The 24,593-nt window shown below is 38.6% G+C and overlaps 2 protein-coding genes across 8 annotated transcripts in view; both read left to right on the top strand.

The window, feature by feature from the left end:
- The window catches only part of wu:fb13g09 (ATP-binding cassette sub-family C member 5), a 62,304-nt gene extending 47,412 nt beyond the window's left edge, over positions 1-14,892 (top strand). Inside the window, exons 21-29 of the mRNA XM_057850724.1 lie at positions 743-871; positions 1,100-1,286; positions 3,100-3,189; positions 3,814-4,003; positions 4,074-4,233; positions 4,344-4,422; positions 4,504-4,617; positions 5,093-5,257; positions 13,694-14,892. Of these exons, the coding sequence (XP_057706707.1) occupies positions 743-871; positions 1,100-1,286; positions 3,100-3,189; positions 3,814-4,003; positions 4,074-4,233; positions 4,344-4,422; positions 4,504-4,617; positions 5,093-5,257; positions 13,694-13,786 (1,207 nt within the window). The 3' untranslated portion in view covers positions 13,787-14,892. The remainder of the gene's footprint in view (positions 1-742; positions 872-1,099; positions 1,287-3,099; positions 3,190-3,813; positions 4,004-4,073; positions 4,234-4,343; positions 4,423-4,503; positions 4,618-5,092; positions 5,258-13,693) is intronic.
- A 1,240-nt stretch (positions 14,893-16,132) lies between these two features.
- Positions 16,133-24,593, top strand: part of med12 (mediator complex subunit 12) — a 52,321-nt gene continuing 43,860 nt past the window's right edge. For 6 of the 7 annotated variants that reach the window (XM_057850191.1, XM_057850188.1, XM_057850193.1 and 3 more), the window contains exons 1-3: positions 16,133-16,299; positions 22,586-22,690; positions 23,467-23,658. In XM_057850191.1, coding sequence (XP_057706174.1) covers positions 16,198-16,299; positions 22,586-22,690; positions 23,467-23,658 — 399 coding nt within the window. In that variant the 5' untranslated portion in view covers positions 16,133-16,197. Of the gene's footprint in view, positions 16,300-22,082; positions 22,318-22,585; positions 22,691-23,466; positions 23,659-24,593 lie in introns of those variants that run through there. The other variant, XM_057850187.1, reaches the window with a different exon arrangement.

The following is a 24,593-nucleotide window of genomic DNA, read 5'->3' as shown; positions in this document are numbered from 1 at the left end:
ACCACAAGAAAACACAATGCTTAAAAGTATGAGAGGGAAACACATGGAAAAGGTAATAAAAGACATAATAAAAACATGAATAGTAAGTACTCGCCGCTTTTAACTGATGTGCGCGTGTGTTGGACATCTTGCCGCGTAGAAAGAATTGGAGTAACCGAGTAGTGTTCGTCAAGTGACAGTGGCAATCTACGTCATCACCCCAAGCCTCCATTGCAAGCATAAAACATGGTGCCCTCTGTAGGTCATAACATGTACTAAATTTTAAAGGTCTTTAAATCAATGGCAATATTTTATGTGTTTCTACAAACATATTTTAGTAAAAGAGAACAATTGTGGCTTATTAGAGCCTTTAAGTCTTTAAGTCCGAGGTTCTCTTGAAGACGAATACATTTTGTGTTGATTTATAGTGAGATTGAGAGTTTGGTAAACAAGTTATGTTCTGTTTAGACATGTTCCGATTACCGGTTTCAATGTATACCATGGTTTTTGGCATGTTTAATTTATATTCAGGTTCAATTTATAATCTGAAAAATATGGTAATACTTCATCTGTTGCAAGCGGAATGCACATTTTGTTCTTTGGTCTCACGTCACACTCACATCACAGCACAAGGGTTGGGAATCAGAGCATTTGAATGCACAGAACTGAGAGACAATGAGCCTTGAGTCAACTGATTCAAAGTAAATGATATAAATTGTATGCATTATATACCGTTATATTTTTCATTCTATGTATTCATCAGGGTTTTGATTCGCGAGCTAAAACGACTTGAGAACATCAGCCAGTCGCCATTCACCTCCCACATCACCAGCAGCCTTCAGGGCCTCTCCACCATCCACGCCTATGGAAGGAAGCGCGACTTCCTCCAAAGGTGAGCTTATTTAATAATGTCTGCCAAGCAGGCTCTCGCTTACTGCCTTTATCCTCCACTTCCCCCAATGGAGATCATTAAAGTTTTTCCTTTTATCTCAGCTGGTAGTATTTCTCTAAGGTTAGTAGAGGAGCCAAATGAAAGGAGGAAGCGCCCCAAATGTCCTGATAAAAAGGGATTGGCCCGTAGCGAGCAAGGATTAAAGGAGTTGTTGCTTTTGTTTGGCAGATATCAGGAATTGCTGGACAATAACCAGGCCTCCAACTACCTCTTTAGTTGCGCTATGCGTTGGCTGGCCGTGCGCCTCGACCTCATCAGCATCTCTCTCATCACCGCAGTCGCTCTCCTCATTGTCTTCATGCACCAGCAGATACCTCCTGCCTACGCAGGCCTGGCCATATCGTACGCAGTGCAGGTGTGTAAGCCCTTTCGTCACATTATGATCTAGTGACATGACTCCAGAGCCTTCTCTCAAATGACTAATCAGGTCTGACATACTAGGAACACTATAGCTCAAGCGACGAGCGGGCAGCGTCCATTTAAAGATTGCCAAAAGCTAAACGCGTGCTGCCAAAAGTGCACTGCAGTCACATCGCAGCCCTCAAACTAGGTCATAAACAAGTTTCCTGTTGTTGAACTCAGACCTTTTTGTGTCATCAACTTTACACAAATAAGACATTGGAGTGGAGGTCTTGATTGCTGTTAAAAATGTAAAATAATAGTAAACAACACTACCTACTTTTTCACAAACTGTAAAAGTAGATGTCAGGGTACATATAAAACCCCTAGCAAAAAGTATGGAATCACCAGTCTCGGACGAGCACTCACTCGGACATTTTATCATGTAGGACAAACTCAGATAAAAAGCTTGAAAAAAATGAATTAGTTCAAAAGTGAAACTCTTTAGCATTCAGAAACACTAAAAGAAATGAATTTAAAAAATTGTGGTGGTCAGTAAATTTGATTTTTATAGAGCAATTGCAGGGAAATACATACAGTATATGGAATAAACCAATTCTGAAGAAAAAAATATGGAGTCCAATGCAGATTCTTGACTCTCGACACCTTGTCCAATGCAGATTCTTGACTCTTGACAAGATGATGATGCTGGAACTTTTGTTTGGTGCTGTTCCAGTGAGATTTACAAAGATGACTGCCTGAAGAAAACTTCAAAATTCCCTAAGTCCTTGATGATATGGGGCTGCATGTCAGGCAAAGGCACTGGGGAGATGGCTGTGCTTAAATCTTCAATAAATGCAGAAGTTTACATTGAAATTCTAGACGGCTTTCATATCCCTTCAATTGAAAATGTGTTTGCCATTTCCAAGATGACAATGCATCATGCCACAGAGCTAAAACTGTTAAAGCATTCCTTGGAGAAAGACTCACCCAGTCAATGTCATGGCCTGCAAATAGCCCAGATCCCAACCCTATTGAAAACCTGTGGTGGAAATTGAAAAAAAAAATGGTGCACTCAAGGCTCCGACAGGCAAGGATAATCTGGCAACTGCAATCAAAGAGAGTTGGCACCAAATTGATGAAGAATGCTTATAAAATCCATGCCTCAGAGACTGCAAGCTGTCATAAAAGCCAGAGGTGGTGCTACTAAATACTAGAGATGTGTTTTGATTGTTATTTCTTTGTTTGTTTCTCATGATTCCATATTTTTTTCCTCAGAATGGAGTGATTCCGTATATATTTCCCTGAACTTGCTCTATAAAAGTAACATTTACTGTCCACCACAATTTTTATTAATTTCTTTTAGTGTGTCTGAATGCTAAAGAGTTGCACTTTTGAACTAATTCATTACTTTTTCTACATGTTAAAATTTCTGAGTCAGTGCTCGTCTGAGACTGGTGATTCCATACTTTCTGCTAGGGGTTGTATGAACCCCAAATATTCGAATGTGAACTAACATTTATGTGAGTGTATCCTTATCGATGTTTAAGGTCTAGATTTTTGAGTAGCAATAATTGTTAATTTTACATATCTTAAACTGCAGTGGTTCACTTGTAATTTTTCTACAAAAAACAAGAATGCCGTAGGCATAGTATATCGAATCCCTGTCTCCAGTCAACTCAGCCAATATACTGTACACCTTGATTAATTGATAGGTAGCTGGCGTCTCTTTAATAATAATTAAAGCAGCATCGAGGCAGTCGTTAACCTTCCACCCGTCTGTCTCCGTACCTTTGCTTCTCTTTCTCCCCACTTCATCTCACCTACAGCTTACTGGCTTGTTTCAATTCACTGTAAGGCTCCTCACAGAGACAGAAGCTCGCTTCACATCAGTAGAGAGGATTAATCACTACATAAAGGTAAGCGGCACACATGCTTATGTTGGCATGTTGGCTACATATACGTAGAAGCTGAAAATGTTTTTGTGGTAATGTTAGTTTATTTGTGTGTTGGCAGGATTACACACTTAACCTTTATACCTTGCTTCTTCCTAAAAATGGCTAGTGTGCGTGATTGGATTAGTCCGAATTTTGCCATAATTCACATTGCCATACATGTACACAAGTCTAGAACAAGGGTGTCCAAACTGCAGCCTGCGGCCCAGTTTTTAGTGACCCGCAGCAATTTATGAAAATATCATTGAATATGGCCCGTACATGATGCTTGAGTTCAGCCAATGTTCTCTTGAACTTTTCAGCTTCAACATGATGGAGCTAGTCACTGAAACAAAGCCTCTCCATTAGCTCGGGGTTCAAAACCTAACACCATGTTGAAATCAATGTAGGAAACTATGTATTATTTATTTTTATGATGATACGGTACGACATTGGCCCTTGCATCACCAAAAGTATTTAGTGGACTGCCATCAATTGTGATATCTGTCGAAATCCATTTGAACAGTGAATGATCCAAAAAAAAGCAGCAGATAACCCACTGAGTCAATTATTTGTATGTAAATACACAAACACTGCTATTTTTCACAGTCTCTAGAAAGTGAAGCACCATGCAAAATCCAGTCAAATGCTCCTGCCCTCTCCTGGCCCGAGGAAGGGAAGATCACCTTTCACAAGGCGGACATGCGTTACCGCGACGGCCTGCCGTTGGTGCTGAAGGATCTGTCTTTCACAATCCAGCCTGAAGAGACCATCGGCATTGTGGGTCGCACAGGATCAGGTTGTTATCCTGCAGCTTTGACTTATTTCAATCCATCTGTGCAATCGTATTGACATCTTCTCCACCACAGGGAAGTCTTCCCTGGCCCTTGCTCTCTTCAGACTAGTGGAGCTGGCGAGAGGCTCCATCACCATTGACGGAGTCAATATTGCTCGAATCGGCCTGGACGACCTGCGGAGCAAACTAGCAATCATCCCTCAAGAGCCTGTGCTTTTCATTGGTACTGTCAGGTGAGATACTTTCTAATATTTGCTCGAGCAAAGTTGTTACGTTGCTTTGTGATTGAAAAAAAAAAAAAAAATTGTCAATCATACTTTTGTTTTTCATTTTATTGTTGCAGGACCAATTTAGACCCATGGGATCAGTACTCAGACTCACAGATATGGGAAGCACTAGAGAAGACACATATCAAAGAGATGGTAGGTGATGACATTCCATGCAAATGTGAGGACAGATTACATGAGCCTCCGTTGACCCAGTGTGATCTCAACTTTCTTCAGGTGAGCCAGCTGCCTCACTCCCTCCTCTCCGAGGTGACAGAGAACGGCGAGAACTTCTCAGTGGGCGAGCGGCAACTCCTTTGTGTGGCCAGAGCGCTGCTGCGCAATAGCAAGGTGCTGATTGTTCAAATATATTCCACATTTTCTGTTGCTTGACCATTGCTTGGAACGAGTAGCTCAAGGGGCCGTTTTATATTAGAGAGTCATGATTAAAAAAAAAAAAAGAAACCTCACACGCTGAGTAAGTGAGCAGCAAGGCTAGGACAACATTGGCCCCTAGTGGCTAGCATTATGGCTGCAGCTCTTAACTAAATTTTAAATTGTAAAATAAAAGTAGCCATGTACTTTTATTTTACAATTCAAAACTGTTTCTAGGAGTTTTAATAAAAAAAAAAGGTCTCATAGTTGAAAACTCGAACAAGAACACTTAAGTAATTCTCAGGTTCAAATAATGATGTTTCGAGGGAGTTGTATTTACTTTGAATCATTTTATTACATTTAAGCTTTTTTTCTGTTTATCTTTTTTTCCTGAACATCTTCCTTGACGTCCATTTTAATATGCCACAAAACATTTACCACACTGCTACAGATCCTCGTACTTGACGAGGCGACGGCAGCCATCGACACTGAGACAGACAGTCTAATCCAGGAGACCATTCGCTGCGAATTCAGCAGATGCACGCGCCTCATCATCGCCCATCGTCTCAACACCGTGATGAACTGCAGCAAGGTCATGGTCATGGACAACGGCCAGGTGCGGCACCATTTAGAAAGTCATTAGCACGTTAAAACAAGCCTGATGGTCATGAACACTTCGCATCTGTTGCGAATTGAATAAGACTTATACAAGCTTCATCAGATGTTTTAGAGAAATATGCCCCAAAAGTCAAACAAATCTTCACCATGTTTAGCCTTCAGCTCAGTAGGCATCTGAAAAAATAATGGCAGAGAGGAAAAAGTGGTAATAGCTCTAAATGAGTACGTTAAAGAAAAAAAAAACTTCGGACATACTGTACAAGATTGCTGTATAGCAGTGATAAAATATTATTTAACCTCACCAGAAAAGTAAATTAAGGTTTGTATGACATTGAAAATTGAAATTGTAACATCTCCGAAATCAACCAATTGCACAAACCCCATTCAGGTAGTCATGCTAATGCAGACAAAAAGGCAGCAAAGTATTTCTATGTGCCATATGAATGGAGATCCACTGTCCGCTCCTTGTGTTGCTTTTGTCTCAGCCTTTGTCGAATCCCGACGGATGTTAATGGCTTTGTTGTTGCTTTGGTCCTTGCTCAAAAAGCCGCCTCTGGCCTCTCAAGACTGATATGTAGAATAAAAAGTAGAAGAAGCTCTAGGTACTAAAAGAATATAGCGATCACGCAGATGTAACTAGAATGTATGCCAAAAAAAGGTCGTCCTTTTATATCTGTCACCCCATGGGAAAAACACTAAACAGATTTTGGACCTCACTGTGATCTTGAAAAAAATAATGAGATTAATTTCAAAACAATCATGACAGTCAACAATCAAATGTCACTATATATATTAGGGTTGTCAAACGATTAAAATTTTTAATCGAGTTAATCACAGCTTAAAAATTAATCGTAATTAATTGCAATTCTAACCATCTATAAAATATGCCATATTTTTTATATATTATTGTTGGAATGGAAAGATAAGACACAAGACGGATATATACATTCAACATACTGTACATAGGTACTGTATTTGTTTATTATAACAATAAATCAACAAGTTGGCATTAACATTAACATATATGTATGTATGTATATATATATATATATATATATATATATATATATATATATATATATATAATAGGGCTGTCAAATGATTAAAATTTTTAATAGAGTTAATTACAGCTTGAAAATTAATTAATCGTAATTAAGCGCCATTAATCTCAATTCAAACCATCTATAATATATGCCATATTTTTCTGTAAATTATTGTTGGAATGGAAAGATAAGACACAAGATGGATATACTGGACTGTCTCAGAAAATTAGAATACACAATATTCTAATTTTCTGAGACAGTCCTGTATATTGTTCTATGTAAAGGACGTCAGCCAAGGTCGGCCCCCCACATTTTTACCACGCCAAATCTGGTCCCCTTTGCAAAAAGTTTGGACACCCCTGCTTTAAATGGTGGATTAATGTACAGGACTGTCTCAGAAAATTAGAATATTGTGTATTCTAATTTCCTGAGACAGTCCAGTATATATATATTCAAAATGTGGTACATAAGACCTGTATTTGTTTATTATAACAATAAATCAACAAGATGGCATTAGCATTATTAACATTCTGTTAAAGCGATCCATGGATAGAAAGACTTGTAGTTCTTAAAAGATAAATGTTAGTACAAGTTATAGAAATTTTATATTAAAACCCCTCTTAATGTTTTCGTTCTAATAAAATTTGTAAAATTTTCAATCAAAAAATAAACTAGTTGCCCGCCGTTGTTGATGTCAATAATTACTTACACAATGCTAATGGGTGCTGAAGCCTATAAAATCAGTCGCACCCAAGCGCCAGCAGAGGCAGCAAAACTCCACAAAACACAATTAACAAGTGGGCATTCACTGTACTGTCATTTAAATCTGTCTGAGCGGGGCATGTGCGTTAATTGCGTCAAATATTTTAACGTGATTAATTAAAATAATTAATTACCGCCCGTTAACGTGATAATTTAGCCCTAATATATATACAGTATATATATATACAGTGGGGAGAACAAGTATTTGATACACTGCCAACGGGTTTTCCCATTGTCAGTGTATCAAATACTTGTTCTCCCCACTGTATATATGTGTGTGTGTGTGTAGATATATATATGTATATGTATTGTATATACTGTATATATATACTGTATATATACACTGTATATATATGTATATATAACATGTATGACATATGTATTTGATACACTGAGAGTGACAATGGGAAAACACATTGGCAGTGTATCAAATACTTGTTCTCCCCACTGTATATATATACTGTATATATATACTGTATATATAGTATATATATACACACATGTGTATATATATAGTATGTATATGCACACACACACACACACACACATATATATATATATATATGTGTGTGTGTATATATGTATATACAGTGGGGAGCAGATGTTGCGCTAGACTTTTTCGTTGTCTGTCATTTTGACTGACAGGGTCATAAAAATCCGGTCATAATCTATTTTTACCAGTCACTTAAATTTTTTAAATGATGATAATGACATCGTGGTGACCCTTTGTTTGGCATAATTCACCTTCCGTAATTGTGTCCACTTGGCCGAGCGCGTTACCGGCTACGACACAGTCACGTGACACAGACATTTAAGAGCCGCGCGCGTTCCGGCGTGAATAGAGTTCACAGAGAGCAGCAAAGCTACAGCTGTTGGACACAGCAATTCGAGCTAACAAGACTCTTAACATTGCATACCGCTTCAACAGTATTTAGTAGTGATGGCCAAATGAAGCCTCATGAAGCAATGAAGCTTTGCAGCCAATCGGTTTGCACATGTAGCAAAGCTTCATTGTATTTCATTTACTCTATGGCGCCATCAAGTGGTCTACATTACAAGCCCAAGTGGTCAACATTGTTAAGAATTCAATGGTTATTTGATTATGACAAAGATATGAATGTGCTTATGTTAGTAATTTAGTATGTGAACAAAATACAACAAGTGCTAAGGATAATTTGTTATTCATTTTTGTTGAGAAATAATAGCTTTCCCACAGTGGCTGGCTTTAAACGGTTTCTTTTTTTGGACAATATTTCACCAGTTCTAGAAAATATTCTTTCACAAGGCACAGATGAAGCTGGGGTGCAGATAAATGTGAGTGACAGTTTATATAAATTTGGGTAGGTATTCTTTTGTGCCTGCCAGTACACTAATGCAGGGGTTCCCAACCTATTCCACTAAGGCACACTGTGGGTGCAGGATTTCATTCTTACCAAACAAGATGACAACACTTTTTCCCCAATCTGGTGTTTTACAAGTGCAATCAGTTGATTGCAGTCAGGTGTGGCTTGTTTTAGCAGAAGCCTCATTGGTTCAACTGTCTCTGCTGGATCGGCTGGAACAAAAACCAGGACCCACAGTGTGCCTTGAGGACTGGGTTGAAAACCCCTGCACTAATGGATTGTTCATTCTGTTGATGTTTGGTTCAGATAGGTACATACACTCACATTTATATTAATGTACTTCTTTTCCCTTACCTTATTGAAAGCAATCAAATGAAAATGTTCCCATACAGCGGAGGGTCGCTTTTTTTGCGCAGTTTCCATCACAAGCAAAGGACAAGGCTCGAAAAAAGATTGCACTGTTGCGCACAGATCATGTAACAAGTAGCCTACAGGAGCCCGAAATGCACAAAATGTGAGATAACAAGCGATCGCCATTGCGTTTTGCAACCAATGTATACCGCAGTCTGTAGCCTACTGTGTTTGCAATGCGCGCCGAACGTCGGATCACTTCCGAAGTGTTCATTAGACCCAGGGGTTTTCAACCCAGTCCTCAAGGCACACTGTGGGTCCTGGTTTTTGTTCCAGCCGATCCAGCAGAGACAGTTGAACCAATGAGGCTTCTGCTAAAACAAGCCACACCTGACTGCAATCAACTGATTGCACTTGTAAAACACCAGATTGGGGAAAAAGTGTTGTCATCTTGTTTGGTAAGAATGAAATCCTGCACCCACAGTGTGCCTTAGTGGAATAGGTTGGGGACCCCTGCTAGACTCAGCCGGCCGGCGAGGCTTCTCACGATATCATTTCCGGGTTCTGCCGAAATGACGCGCGCCTCGCTACAAGCTTCGTGGAAACACCCCTCCCATTACTCGACACAAGCTTCGGAACCTCGGCCCATTTCGTCCCATCACGGGTACTGTATTTAGTTTTCATTCAAATTAATATTCTGTCCGAACAAGCTTAACAAAGAATCCACACCGTGCCATCACACATCAAGCAGATGAATATGTAACTTTTTCTCCGCAGTGACAAAAACAGCTGACTGTGGCCCAGGTAGGTATGGAACAATGAAATTAATAGTTCACCTGCTGTGGCCTGAACGCAGTCTTCCTCCTGGTGCGCATGGACTTGAATTGCGTGCCCGCTTGTGCAGTCTGTTTTTTCACCTCTTTTATCAACACCATCGTCGTTTTGGGGCTTTTTGAAGAAACTTAGGACACTCAGTTGCCTTGACATTTTTCAGAGTAAAGCCAACGACGTCATGCATCAAGAGAGACAATATCTAATTAACATGCCCACTCGCCACCCTGTGGTTTGGGGTGTGAATTGCAACCTGTCAAAATGACGGATGGACTTCAGTTTTTTCCGTCAACGTTTGAAAAAATCGGTCAACGACGGAAAATATTCGGTTAACGCGACCCCTGGTGGGGAGAACAAGTATTTGATACACTGCCAATGGGTTTTCCCATTCATTCATTCATTCATTTTCCATGCCGCTTTTCCTCACGAGGGTCGCGGAGGTGCTGGACTATCCCAGCCAACTATGGGCAGTAGGCAGGGGACACCCTGAACTGGTTGCCAGCCAATCGCAGGGCGTTTTCCCATTGTGAGTGTATCAAATACTTGTTCTCCCCACTGTGTGTGTATATATAATATATGTATATAATATATGTGAGTATATATATATATATATATATATATATGTATATATGTGTGTATATGTATATATGTGTGTATATGTATATATGTGTATATATGTATATATATATATATATTAGGGCTGTCAAAATTATCGCGTTAACGGGCGTTAATTAATTTTTTAAATTAATCCCGTTAAAAAATTTGACGCAATTAACGCAATTGGCCCAGCTCAGACAGATTTAAATGACAGAGGAGTGAAAGGCCCACTTGTTAATTGTGTTTTGCGGAGTTTTGCTGCCCTCTGCTGGCGCTTGGGTGCGACTGATTTTATAGTGTAAGTAATTATTGCCATCAACAATGGCGGGCTACAAGTTAATTTTTTGATTGAAAATTTTACAAATTTTATTAAAACGAAAACATTAAGAGGGGTTTTAATATAAAATTTCTATAACTTGTACTAACATTTTTCATAAAGAACTACAAGTCTTTCTATCCATGGATCACTTTAACAGAATGTTAATAATGTTAATGCCATCTTGTTGATTTATTGTTATAATAAACAAATACAGTCCTTAAGTACCGCATGCTGAATATATATATATCCATCTTGCGTCTTATCTTTCCAGTCCAACAATAATTTACAGAAAAATATGGCATATTATATAGATGGCTTGAATTGCGATTAATTGCGATTAATTACGATTAATTAATTTTTAAGTTGTAATTAACACGATTAAAATTTTTAATCGTTTGACAGCCCTAATATATATATATATATATATATATATATATATATATATATACACACATATGTATGTGTGTGTGTACATATACATGTATATATTAGGGCTGTCAAACAATTACATTTTTTAATTGAGTTAATTACAGCTTAAAAATTAATTAATCGTAATTAATTGCAATTAATCGCAATTCAAAACATCTAAAATATGCCATATTTTTCTGTAAATTATTGTTGGAATGGAAAGCTAAGACACACGACGGATATATACATACAACGTACTGTACATAAGTACTGTATTTGTTTATTGTAACAATAAATCCACAAATGGCATTATTAACATTCTTTCTGTTAAAGTGATCCACGGATAGAAAGACTTGTAGTTCTCATAGATAATTGTTATAGTTACAAGTTATAGTAATTTTATATTAAAACCCCTCTTCATGTTTTCGTTTTAATAAAATTTGTAAATTTTTCAATCAAAAGTAGAGCTAATATAATAATAATAAGAATAAAAATAACAATAATAAAAAGTCTTAAGTTTTACGTGTATTTTGCATAGCTATTTCGATATGGAATGCCAGTTCATTTTGCATTGTTGTTTAACTGTGTGTCAGAATAGGGTCTCATTACTATAGACTGAAGTGCTTTTCTTTTTGTGAACATTATTTTTTTTTGGAGAGATAGGAATATTATTTTTGTTGTGCTTATCTTACCCAAAATACAACAAGAGACACATAATTGCCACTAAAAGAAAGAAAACTTACCGAAATATGTGTAGAGCACAAATAGCAATTTGCATTGCATTGTGAATACAGCATGAACGTCTCACAACTACTAATTCTCCCACGTTTAGAAGAAATAACATGAGTATGGAACGGCGCTGCCCCCAAGCGGCCGGTGGCGTTCTCTTCACTCTTGATGTCCATAAACGGCCTCATTGTAATCTGTTTGAGGCAATGTGCAAGCGGGTCATTTAGTGCATGCGTTAATTGCGTCAAATATTTTAACGTAATTAATTAACGCCCGTTAACGCGATAATTTTGACAGCCCTAGTATATATATATATATATATATATAGGTGGGCAACACACCCAAAGGTGGTCGAGAACAACCGAGCCAAGATCCTGTGGGACTTCCAGATCCAGACAGACAAACTGGTGATGCCCAACCAGCCTGACATAGTGGTGGTGGATAAACATCAGAAGACAGCAGTAGTGATAGATGTAGTTATCCCGGGCGATAGCAACATCAGGAAAAAAGAACACGAAAAGCTGGAGAAAATGTGGGGAGTGAAGGCAACAGTGGTGCCAGTAGTGATCGGGACACTAGGGGCAGTAACCCCCAAGCTGGATGCACGGCTCCAACAGATACTGGGAACAATGTCCGACGTCTCCGTTCAGAAGAGCGCAATCCTAGGGACAGCTAAGATCCTTTGCAGAACCCTCAAGCTCCCAGGCCTCTGTTAGAGGACCCGAGCTTGAAAGGAGGGACCATACTGTCCGGTTGGGCGAGACGACGATTTTTTTTTTTTTTTAATATTAAACCTTTCTAAATGCTGAATAAGCTGGCACAAAATTGTTTCTAACATTGTTCGTGATAATTGTTAGGTGACAGCGTTTTATTTGAATTATGAATTATGGAACATTTACGTGGTGCTCTAGTTTCCAGTGTTTCCCCACCTTTGGCTACATTAATAATTGTAATAAAATAAATAGTTGTTTGAACTGGATAAAATTGGATGTTTACCTATGATCTCACATGACAACTGAGTGTGTTGGGAAGCACTGCTTCTGACAGTGAGTCAGTCAAACTAATTGTCTTTTCACACTGGTTACACAGTGGTACTTCTACTTATGAGATTAATTGGTTCTGGAAATAGTTCCATAAACTGAAACTTCTGTAAATAGAGACGCCTTCCATGTAAATGTCCTAATCGGTTCCAAGCTCCCTAAAATTAGGACATAAATCTTTTATAAAATCTTTTATAAAGCATAAAAATGCATCAAAACATGTAACAAATACTACATATTGCAATTAGATGATTGTACAATAAACATAAAATGAGAGTTGTGCATAATGTAAAAAACTAAGAATAAAGAATAAAAGTTGATGCATTTTCCGCACTATATGGCGCAGCTAAAAGCCTTTAATTTCCAGTGTTTCCCCACCTTTGGCTATATTAATAATTGTAATAAAATAAATAGTTGTTTGAACTGGATAAAATTGGATGTTTACCTTTGATCTCACATGACAATGTGATCAATCAATGTTGTTTAACAATGGCATGAAATTCCCTTCAATGCAGCTCCATCTAGTGGATGCATAATGCAACCCCACCACCACTACTACTACGCCTGATAATGCGGTGCGTCCTATATATGAAAAACATTTTAAAATAGGCCATTCATTCAGAGTGCGCCCCTATACTCCGATGCGCCTTACAGTGCGGAAAATACGGTAATACACTCAAGTAAAACTGTCGGAACACCTCATGGCCAGAGGGGCGAATGAATAAGACACTGGGATATACTCATACAGTAGAAGTCCATCTTAGCCAACAAGATGCCAGGAAGATACTAGGCAATAGCCAAAGGCAGAACAGCTATAAGTAATGCCCAGTAAACTCTAGGAGCTGTGAGTAGCAGGCCATACTGTATTTTTGCCTATCGTATCCTGAAATTTGTTTTGTAACAAGAGGCAAGTGTGTCGTAACCTGAAAATGTCGTGCATAGAGACGTTCGTAAGTTCAGGCACCACTCTATTGATTTTTTTCAAAATAACCTTCCTTTGTTTTCCCCTAGATTTTGGAGTTTGACCATCCCATCACCTTGCTGTCAAACGAAAACTCCAGATTCAGAGCCATGATCGAGGCGTCACAAAACCAAAGCAAATAAAAACCTGGACAATATGCATGCTGTGAAAAAAGAAAAATAGAATTACTTAAAAAAACATGCAATAGGTTATTAAAATAGCAATGACAATGTGACTGATAACAAAAACCAAAGATCCTGCAACTGTGTTTCTTTGGACACCATCTCATGGTACAAAGGACAACCTCCATGACAACTGCAAGCCAAATGATTCACTGCAAATGAAACAGAGAAACAACTCTGTCTGTGGCACTTTATTAAATTCATGTCATCACGTTTCTTTTCGTTCTTCTGCCTCCAAGAGGAACTTAGAACCGCTACTTAGTTCTTGTCACAGTGTAGGAACCTACCTTCTAGGGTAATGTCAGTAATGATTGTTTTGTTTTTAGTGAAATCGTATATTTTGGAATTATGTTTTTGAGGCATTTTAGTCACCTACAAGTTTTTTCTTCGCTGTTTTAATATGTGCCTAGAGTTGTGCAAATATACATGTTGCAATTAGCCATGTCATTACAACACTGCATGTGGGTACTGTTACACTGAAATTGTTCCTCTTATGTAATCTAGATGCTGGAAATTGAATTATGCACCTATTGTTTGTAAGGCAACCATCGGTACGTTGCCGTTTTCTGTAGCTGAGTCAATATGTGTCTTCACAAAAGCTGAGGATTGTTATCATCTGCCTTATAATGTATGATTGCGCTTAACAATCACGACGAGTGCAATATGTTTTTGATTACATTGCTGCATTTTCCAAGTTGCCTTTTGCACATGGAGAGTTTAAACTTCCAATGTGTATTTTTTTTGTAAATGATTGATTTTATCAAGAGGAATTGTTTTGTTTTGTTTGCTAATAAAAAGTTTAATTATAATGTCATAGATTTTGGTCAGTGTGTCCAATTCACAGTATACTGCAATTTATGAGTAAACATAAAGTTGTTATAAGGGGCTGTCTTAATATCAGGGGTCAAAAATCTGGACCTCGAGGCCACCTAACCAGTCGTGTGTTTTGTCTCCCTCAGTCCCTCTGTCCTGCAACACATCTGAATTAAATAATCAGGATCGCTATCAGGCTTCTGGAGAGCTTGCTTATGAGTTAATCATTTGATTCAGTTGGGTGACAGGAGACAAATGAAAAACACGACTGGACAGGTAGTCTCGAGGTCTGGATTTGGTGACCACTGTTTATACTGTATATTATTTTTATAAGAACTTGCGCTGTGGAACTAGAAGGTCACAATTAAGTTCCGCTGTGGACAAACCCATGGTAATAAACATTTACTCAGGAGATGCAAGTCTGATTCCTGAGAACATGCAATAAGTTACAAGTTCAATGTGTTTCATGAACTGATGAACAAACTCATATTGCACGGTGTTAAGACATACTATGCTAACAGTGTAATTAATACGGTACTCCAGTTAATATTGCGGTTTTGGAATAAACAGAAAACGGGGGGGCAGTGAATAATCATGTTTCAGTGTCACTGATCGTTGCTACGCCTTTCCAGTTCAAATGGATTAGAGGTCAAGTAGATAAGAATGAAAGAAAGAAAAAAAGAAAAAATGTTTCTTGGATCAGTGCAACATAGTTATTTATGCAATTAAATACACGATAGATGAGGCATTGTACTACGTATTGTGACAAGTAAAGTATTCACACAGCCCCGACAGATTCATGTCGACAACATGCCGCCTCCTCCGCCCCTTCGAGGAGGAGGGATATTATTTTTTGGCCAGCAGCAGCCACTGTAAGGAATGTAAAAAAAAAAAATTAAAAAAAAAGTCAATGTGGTGGAGGTAGGGGAAACACCACAAATGTTGTTACTGAAAGTCCAACCTGCATCACAGTTGGCATAATTTTAAACTGTGTGAATTTGCTAACCTGCTAAACTACAAGGAATTACTAAGTCAAGCTAGCCGTCCCTCATTTGGATCATTGTTTGCATTGTGTATGTATGTATTACGGAAATGCAACGCGGTGGCTTCAGTGTGGAAGTATTTTTATTTAATAAAAAATTTTTTTTAAAAAAACGCTATCCAAGAATTGGCCCACCTCAGAGGGACACTGACCCCAGTCTTGGGGTTGTCTGGCATGCCTCAGATGTAGCTCATTCTATTCTATTCTATTCTATTCTATTCTATTCTATTCTATTCTATTCTATTCTATTCTATTCTATTAACCCTCGATTGTGGAGCAAATGTGCAAACAACTACTCAACTGTGAAGCTACAATAATAACATTTGTTCAATTTTTTAACATTTCAAAGATATATGAATTAATGTTAATGAAGTGATAGAACGTTAATTTGGTGGTCCCACGATAACCGCCTCTTACTTTGAAACGCCAGAGGCTCGCCGGAAGTATTTGTCCTTCTCAGCACTGGGTTCAGACGGCCCGGAGGAGGCAAGCAAAGCACTGGCTGTGATGCCGCTGGATGATGGCTGCCTTCGGAATCCTCAGCTACGAACACCGGCCGCTTAAGCGGCCCCGGCTCGGGCCACCGGACGTCTATCCGCAAGATCCCAAGCAGAAGGAGGTCAGATAATTATCCGGGCTTTTGCGTTGAAGTGAACACGGGACTTAGTAGTAAAAGGGATGTGTGTTAGCTGCGAGGCTAAGCCTAGTTAGCGACAGCTAGCCCGTTCGAGCTAGCCCCTCCGGAGACGACTCGGGCCTGGGCAATAACAATGAACAACACCGCAGGAGAGTTGTCACTTTCCGAGCTTGCTCGACAGCTCCAGTAACGGGCTTGTTAAAACAACACCTGTATAGTAGCTTGCCACGAAAGCTGTGCATTTTATGGGGTGACGTTATTGTTAGGCGAATGAAATGCGTTGTGTTTAGTGAGGGGGTTTAAAAGTTAAACATCGGCTTGTAAGTTGTCTAACTATGCGTAGCTAAGCGTGTTATTTAACTCTCATTTACCTTGACCGTCTGCTCGGCCTAGCTTCGGGACTTAGATAATAGCTCTTGATCTATTATTAACCTTTAGGTTATCGGTTGATGCGAATGGCAAAAAGGATTGGATGTTAAGCTGACGGCAGTGTTGCAACATATTCAATAGATATGATTAGAATGATTATTAACTAATTTAACTCCCTGACAGCAATAGACTTCCAATCCATTTGGGCTGGGATTTGGGCAGCCGTTCCCAGTCCAAATGTATTGGACTTGTATTGCCATGTTTTTTTTTTTTTTTTTTTTTTTTTTTTTTTTTTTTTAATGTAGATTTTTACTGACTGCCACAAGACATACTTTTCGAATACTGTGCACATACTTTGGCTGGCAGTGAATGAGTTAAATGAAATGTCAATTGTGTAAATGAAATATCCATTGAATTTTCCACACTGTTTTGCAACTGAGCCATGGACATCCTGGACTGGTCACAAGTCAAGTCGTGCAGCACCAGTGGCAGGCAGCCAGTGAGTTGTACACTCCAGCCCACTGTTAAGAACCAGGGTTGTTTATTTAAACAATAACTCCTCCCAATGACTTGGGAGCTAGGTTTGCTGAAGCTCTGGAGCCCAAGAGGCCACTGTCAAAGAGGACAATGTCAAATCTGATTGTATGTTTGCATAGATTAGCATTTCAGGAACCGTTTTACAAGCATTAGCTTTAGCTATTTGTGTGACTACATCATCTTCATGAGGTGGGTTTTTGTTTCATGTGATGGCATTAGGGTTGGGCATCAATGGGACCCGGTTCTAACACTCCGATGCTCCCGGTACCATTTGAATTTTAAAATTCTGATTCCATGTTTCATGTGACGGCATTAGGGTTGGGCATCGATGGGAACTGGTTCTAACACTCCGATGCTCCCGGAACCATTTGAATTTTAAAATTTTGATTCCATGTTTCGATGCCCTGACCGCCGAGCGGGAAAAAAATTGCTGCCGAAAACCACGAAGAAGAAACAACAATAAGCGGGTGTTTGTGCATTGCAACTTGATTACAACCATGGACACGGTGCGGCGCCGCTCAAAAGTTTGGCTTTACAAAAAAAAAAAAAAAAGACCAGTCAGCTCAGTGCAACATTTGCAACGCAACTATATCATGCAAAGGTGGCTGCACAACAAAATATGCACAACTGGCTTCATGGAATACAAGTGCCAAGTGCATAGCTACGTATTTGACACGCTGCGCCGTCAGAACCAGGTAAGTAAAACAATACATTATGTCTGTCTTCTGCTGTCCCAGCGATCCGACTTCGGATGAAGCAATAGACCCTACCCACGTGACGTCACAACTCTTTCCTCCTGACTGGTGCCGCCCACTTGTCCGTCAAAACATAGTGTTAACCTGTTACGGCTACGTACATTCCTCCTATTTACGGCGTGTTTTTCTGCTCCTTAACATTAATAATCAAAATGGTGAAGGCGTGTGTGGCTGTTGGTTGCACTAACAGAGAAGATGGAAGGAGAGACTTGAAGTTTTACTGTATTCTGAGGGATCCAAAGAGGAGAGCGAAATGGACGGCTGCAATTCGGCGTGAAAACTGGGCACCAAAAAATCACCACAGACTATGTATTAGTCATTTTATATCCGGTAAGATGCATTTAAGATATACTTAGAGGGTTTTGGGCTGACAAATAACCACAATTAAGATCATTGCTAGGCTAATCGCCGATAACATACACGTATGTATGTAGTGAGAGTGCTATCGCTAAACCATATAAACATTAAAAGCCTTAACTCCATTGACAAACGACATGAAATACATTAGACTTGACAGTGGATGTTAGCAATAACAAAAGATTTTGAATTGAAAATTTCGTAACTCACCTTTCCAAGCACAAGATAGATTCCTGCCGAATTTTCGTGGACGAGGACCTGTTTCACCCAACCAGCAACGAAGTATTTATAAGCCTCCAAGCTCTTGAAGTTTTTCAAATTTTCGTGAGAACAGGCTGATTTTGTGTGGACAAGATAATTGTAAATATCAGCGTAGCAGATGTCAGGCAGACAGGGCGAAGACAGTGGGTCGAAAAACATCGATTTGGGCATCAAATATGGATCTGGCGACTGTATAGAACGAAGCTTTTCCACATAACGCCTTTTATGCAACACATCCAGTGAGTTTACGGCATCCGAAAGCACCGGGTCTTCCATGAAATGCATTTTAAATTGCTCGATCAATTGAAACCAATGCTAATACAGAGACAAAATGACGGACAAGTGGGCGGAACCATACAGCGAGCACGTGGTTTTGTGACGTCGGTGGGTAGGGTCTATAGATGATGGATGGAATAGTACGAGAATAATTTGTATTATTATGTCGGGCTTTGGTCGATATCATATGTATATAGAACTAGATGAGAAATGACCGACTTGGCGGCGTTAGAACATGTAAAGAGAACTAGATGCGAAATGACAGGCTCGCTGGCATTAGTAAACAGCCGCCATCTTAAAGCAGTAAACGCTTCCGTTAAAATCAACAGTATTAAAAGCATTTTTGCTTTAGAATCGGTTGTGTTGCTTATTTAGAAAGCAGCCATACAAAACATTCGATTACTTTTTTCATGCATTCATAGCAGTGAAAACATAGCATCACATCACAGAGCATCCTAGCCAGACGCTCTCATCTCTTCTTGCCCGCATTATACGTACACACTCCTACAGCGCCACTGATATTGTCACAACATAAATATTGCATGTGTCTGTAAAAACAGCAGAATCGGTTTGACAAATAAGGAAACCTTATTATTTTGCCTCATCTACATCAAATTATAATCAATAGAAGAATTTATACTAATGCTTCGTCGTAGCTCCCAGCTAAGGTACATGTATAGCAAAGGAATATGTGTAAATGTTTTCTCCGCGAGCTTTTGAAAAATAAACATCTTTGAAATCTCTGAAAGTGCACTCCTGTGGAAAGAAACTTCATCACATTCAAGTTCAAAGACTGATATTTATATACACGTTAAAAATAGCCCTGTGAGAAGTTCATATAATTCATAAATTTATATTAAATGAATTTAAATTTAATAATAAATAATAAAATAATAGTAATAATAATAAATTTTAAATTCATATTGTTTTAAAAAATCTGTTAAGTTTTATTTATTTAAAGTTAAGGTTTTTATTTATTTATTTATTTAGTTTTTTTTTTTACCTTGCCTCCTAAAAGAATCGAGAATCGTTAGGAACCGGAATCCATACATGGAATCTGAATCGGAACCGGAATCTTTCAATTTCAAACGATGCCCAACCCTAGATGGCATGCACCTCACCATGACACTAATTGATAAGTTATTGAATACTACAAAAATCATCATCCTCATTAGGGTTGCATATGAGCTGGAGGCCTGGCCAGTTGAAAAGGCAATATAAACCCTGGACTTGTCACTTCTCAATATGCGCTGCTTCCCCATTGGTATGGAAAAAAAATAGTTTTTATTAACAAATAAATTTCCACACACCAGATTTATCCAGATTTCTTCCAACTTCCATAGAAAGAGTACCACTTTTACACAAGATTATGTCAGTGCCAAAGGCTAGGGACATCCGTTCATCCACTTTTTCTTACACTTATCTTCAATGATGAAAGATTGTAGACATTATTACAGCGTCCTTCTTGCCATGGTCAAATTGGTTCATTTTGGGGTGCTAGTCTCATCCAGTGCACCATTCCTCATTTACATACAAACTGTTGGACTAATGCCAGCCCTGTCTGTCGTTAGATTGAACTAGTAGGCTGACAGGCTCCGTCACATTCCTGCTGGAGTTTGGCCGTACCCCCTTCTACCTCGCTTGGCGGCAAGCTACTTGATTTTACTAGTTAAAGGAGAGCCCAGAATGGAGAGAAACTGCATTTTAACTAATGCATATGTGGGCAAGGACAAATCCCAAAAAACAAACACATCTCATGCCTTGCGCCTCCACCGCATTGACACTGCTGAAAATGCAATAACGCACCTAACACACACAACGCTTTGCATAGTGACAAGATCTGCAGGAAAATGGTTGTTGTTTACCATTTACACCATCGCCTTGTCAGCGTTCCCGCAGATCTTTGAAAAGTTTTAAAAGGTGTTGATTTAATTTTAAGGCCTTAATTGGCAATAACATGTCTCAAATTCCATTTTCAAAAGTCTTAAAAATGTGAACACATAACCAGGATTAGCTATTTAACCAAATAAACACTATCATGTTAAATACACTTACTTTTAGAACTTGTCAAATCTTCTCAGATTTCTGGGAACGAGCTAGCACCAATCTTGTTGATTCTTGCAAGGTTTCATGAAGCATAAGTAAACGATGCCACTGTCAAAACTGTGAAATTCTGCAGTAATCTTAAATTTGAAAGTCTTTTGCTGCAAATGTTTCATTTCATGGTAAGACAAAATACAATACGCTTAATAGATGTAATTTCCGGATTGTCTGTGTTGTTGATGTGGTCTGGAAGGTGTCATACTGTTTGGCGTTACTTTTAGCAATGAATGTTTGTTGTCAGGTTGGTGTTAAATCTAATTTCAAATGGCATTAAGTTTTAAAAGTATTGATTTTAACTTACCTTGACCTGTAGGAAGTTGAAACCCTGCTTGGCATCTCCGATATTTTCTTGGCCTGCCACTCTTGGCCTTAATAAGAATTGTTTGTTGACTTCCTTTTCTTACTATGTTCCTCACAGTGGAAACTGACAACTGAAATGTTTGAGACAGCTTTTTGTAGCCTTCCCTTAAACCATGATGTTCAACAGTCTTTTCATTCAGGTCATTTAAGAGCTTTTCTGAGGCCAAGCCCAATGTTGTCACTTTTTGCTGGAGAGTCGAAGTGAAACACAATATGCAATCTGGCAACCATAAATATATTTTCTCATTATTCGCGCATCTTTCAATGACATTCAAGGCTTGAGTGTAGTTTTGTTTTGACTGTTAGACCTATAAACCTAGTTTCAATTCAAAATTGTTACTGTCCATCCTTTTTTTTAATGTATCAAAATGAAATTGGTGATCCAAACACCCAGTGATTTATAAATGACAAGTACGGAATTTTGCTTTTAAGATACATTGCAGTCTGGAACATCATTCAACCTATCTGCGAAGTCAATGGTTGAGGTACTTTGTGTGGGTGTGGTCAAGTTAGTTGGCCCAATCGTCTAAAGCAGGGGTGAGCAAACCAGTCCTCGAGGGCCGCAGTGGGTCCTGGTCTTTGTTCCAACTGATTCAGCACACACAGTATAACCAATGAGGTTTCAGTGGAAACAAGGAGCACCTGACTGCAATCAACTGATTGCGCTTGTAAGAAACCAGATTGGTGAAAGGCTGTCCTCATGATGGGTATGAACAAAAACTCGCACCCACTGCGGCCCTTTGTGGAATTAATTGCCCACCCCTGGTCTAAAGAGTGGCGTCGAAATTACCAGAAGCTATCAAATACTTTTAGGATTGAGTATTCTGTCGATTCTAAACAATTGTTCCACTAATCAAACCAAATTAATTTTATATTATAAACGATGTGCGTGTTTTTTTTTTTGTTTTTTTTTTTAACGATTTGGGTTTGTCCTACTATGACTTCGATAAGTATGGCTTACAAAAAACCTGAGCTTGACCCGGTGAGTGCCGTGAGCGTTGGCTACTGAGCGTTGGGTCTTTGATATGCGTTTTGAATTAGTCTCTTGGTGTGTGAACCATTTTTTTGTGTGTTTCTTTAAAATTTAACTGGCAACTGTGTCCATCTGTTACATTACAGTCATTACAGTACGTTCTAACTACCAATTGACCTTAATCATGTACAGACCACATTAAAAAGTATATTTTCCATCATGTGTTCCCTTTAAATTCCAGTAACATTTTAAAATTTTTCGTTTGTTTTCCTCTTAGGATGAGCTGACTGCATTGAATGTGAAACAAGGATTTAATAACCAGCCAGCTGTGTCTGGTGATGAACATGGCAGTGCCAAAAATGTCAACTTCAACCCCTCTAAGGTATTAATCTACCCTGCTTGAATTCAGTATTTTAATAGATGTGTTAACAATTAACGGAGGAAAAAAAATCTAACCAACATGAAAATGTGACTGCCCCCCCATTAAAACATAATTGTAATTAATTGTGGTTAATCATGACTCTAACCACACACAGGCCGATAATGCCAGTTCTCAACTCAACAAAGCCAATTAATAGTCACTTTTTAAAATATTAATTTTGAATGCTTAGAATTACACAAATCATTATCTTATAATTAACTGTAACTGGTACTGACATTTCAACAACGCACAACATAAAATAAGATTTAACACACAATTAAATGTTTAATTTACCCACTATGGAGTAAAAAGCATGTTCAAAATGCTAACATCGATCAGTTAAAGGTTGACAGACACTTTGTACTTTGTTTTCATAATTTTTATTAACTTCACACAGCTGAACATTTTATGTTCAGTTTACTCAGAAATGAGTTTTCCCTACAAACTTAATAATTCAAGGTAATACAACTCATTTTTTCAAGTTCAGAGTCACCTTGATGAAATGAGGAATACTCCAAATGAGTTACCTAAGAAAATTTAAGAATGTGAACTATGTCTACTTAAAATCTTAAATTAGTATGACTTATAGGAAGTATTATTTTTACAGTGTGCTTACCTGTGTTGCCTTTCGCTGTAGCAACAAAATACAATAAATAAATAAACCAGGAAGGGCCCAAAAACTTTTTCCATTCCACTGTGTATTGCACTTCAATGTGACAGCTTTTCTTATTTCACAGATCAGTTCAAACTTTAGCAACATCATCGCCGAGAAACTGCGCTACAACACCTTTCCCGACACGGGCAAGCGCAAGCCGCAGGTCAACCAGAAGGATAATTTCTGGCTGGTCACAGCAAGATCGCAGAGCTCAGTTAATAACTGGTTCACGGATTTAGCTGGCACAAAACCACTAACACAATTGGCCAAAAAGGTAGGTTGACCCTTAATTGGAGGTCTCTGGAATTCTCATTAAGGGATTGATTACTATTGGTTTGAGAGGGAGCATACTCAGACTGAAATGTTTTTCCTCCTCAATCTATTGCCTCTGGCGCTCTATAAATTCTCCTCAATCGTTCCTGATTGGCCAGGAGTAGCATCTGGGCGATGAAGTCATTCAAAGCTTGGACTAAAAAGACCCAATTTGTGTAATGACCTACTGCATTTATTTGTTCAACTGTAGATGGGGGGTGCCTTTATTTGGGGAAAAAAAAAAACATTTCTGTACTAATCTTAAACAATCTCACCTGTAAAAGTGCTCCTCTGTTTAATTATAAATGGCTAGAACTTAGGCAGATTGGGCTGAATGCATATTGGCCATAAAAATGGCGACATTGAATACTGTCTGAAAATGTGCCGGTAATTGACTTTAAAGACAAAGAATACACATGATTAAAGAGCATCTTCAATGCTGCTCAACGAGCTAATTTACAACATGCAGAAAGACACCCTGCACTTGAATTAGCGTGAGACACTCTTGACATGTTTCAGGGAATGCTGCTTTCCCCTTTGTGAGCAACAGTGTACAGATGGGATAAACGCAATAGCATCTTTGATTTGAAGGGAAATGACGACATATTAAATGCTTTTAGAAGATGTTTTTTTTTTCGTGTAATATTTGCCTCTACCTTGGGGGATGGGGGTAAAATAATTTCGAAGCACTCCATTGAAGACGTTTACCACAGCTAGGGTTGCCAACCGTCCAGTATTCAAAAACAAGAGTGCGTGTCCCGTATTGAGCTTTCAAGGGACACTCTTTGTCCCTTATTATCATAAAATTCAAAAAGAGTATCTTAGTTGTAGAACGAACGAATACTGGTATGGTACTTTACAAAAATACACAGGAAAACACATTTCCCCGCCTCTCCT

Source organism: Corythoichthys intestinalis, chromosome 11 (genome assembly GCF_030265065.1).
Source record: "Corythoichthys intestinalis isolate RoL2023-P3 chromosome 11, ASM3026506v1, whole genome shotgun sequence".
NCBI lineage: Eukaryota > Metazoa > Chordata > Actinopteri > Syngnathiformes > Syngnathidae > Corythoichthys > Corythoichthys intestinalis.
This window is presented reverse-complemented; position numbering and strand designations above follow the sequence as displayed.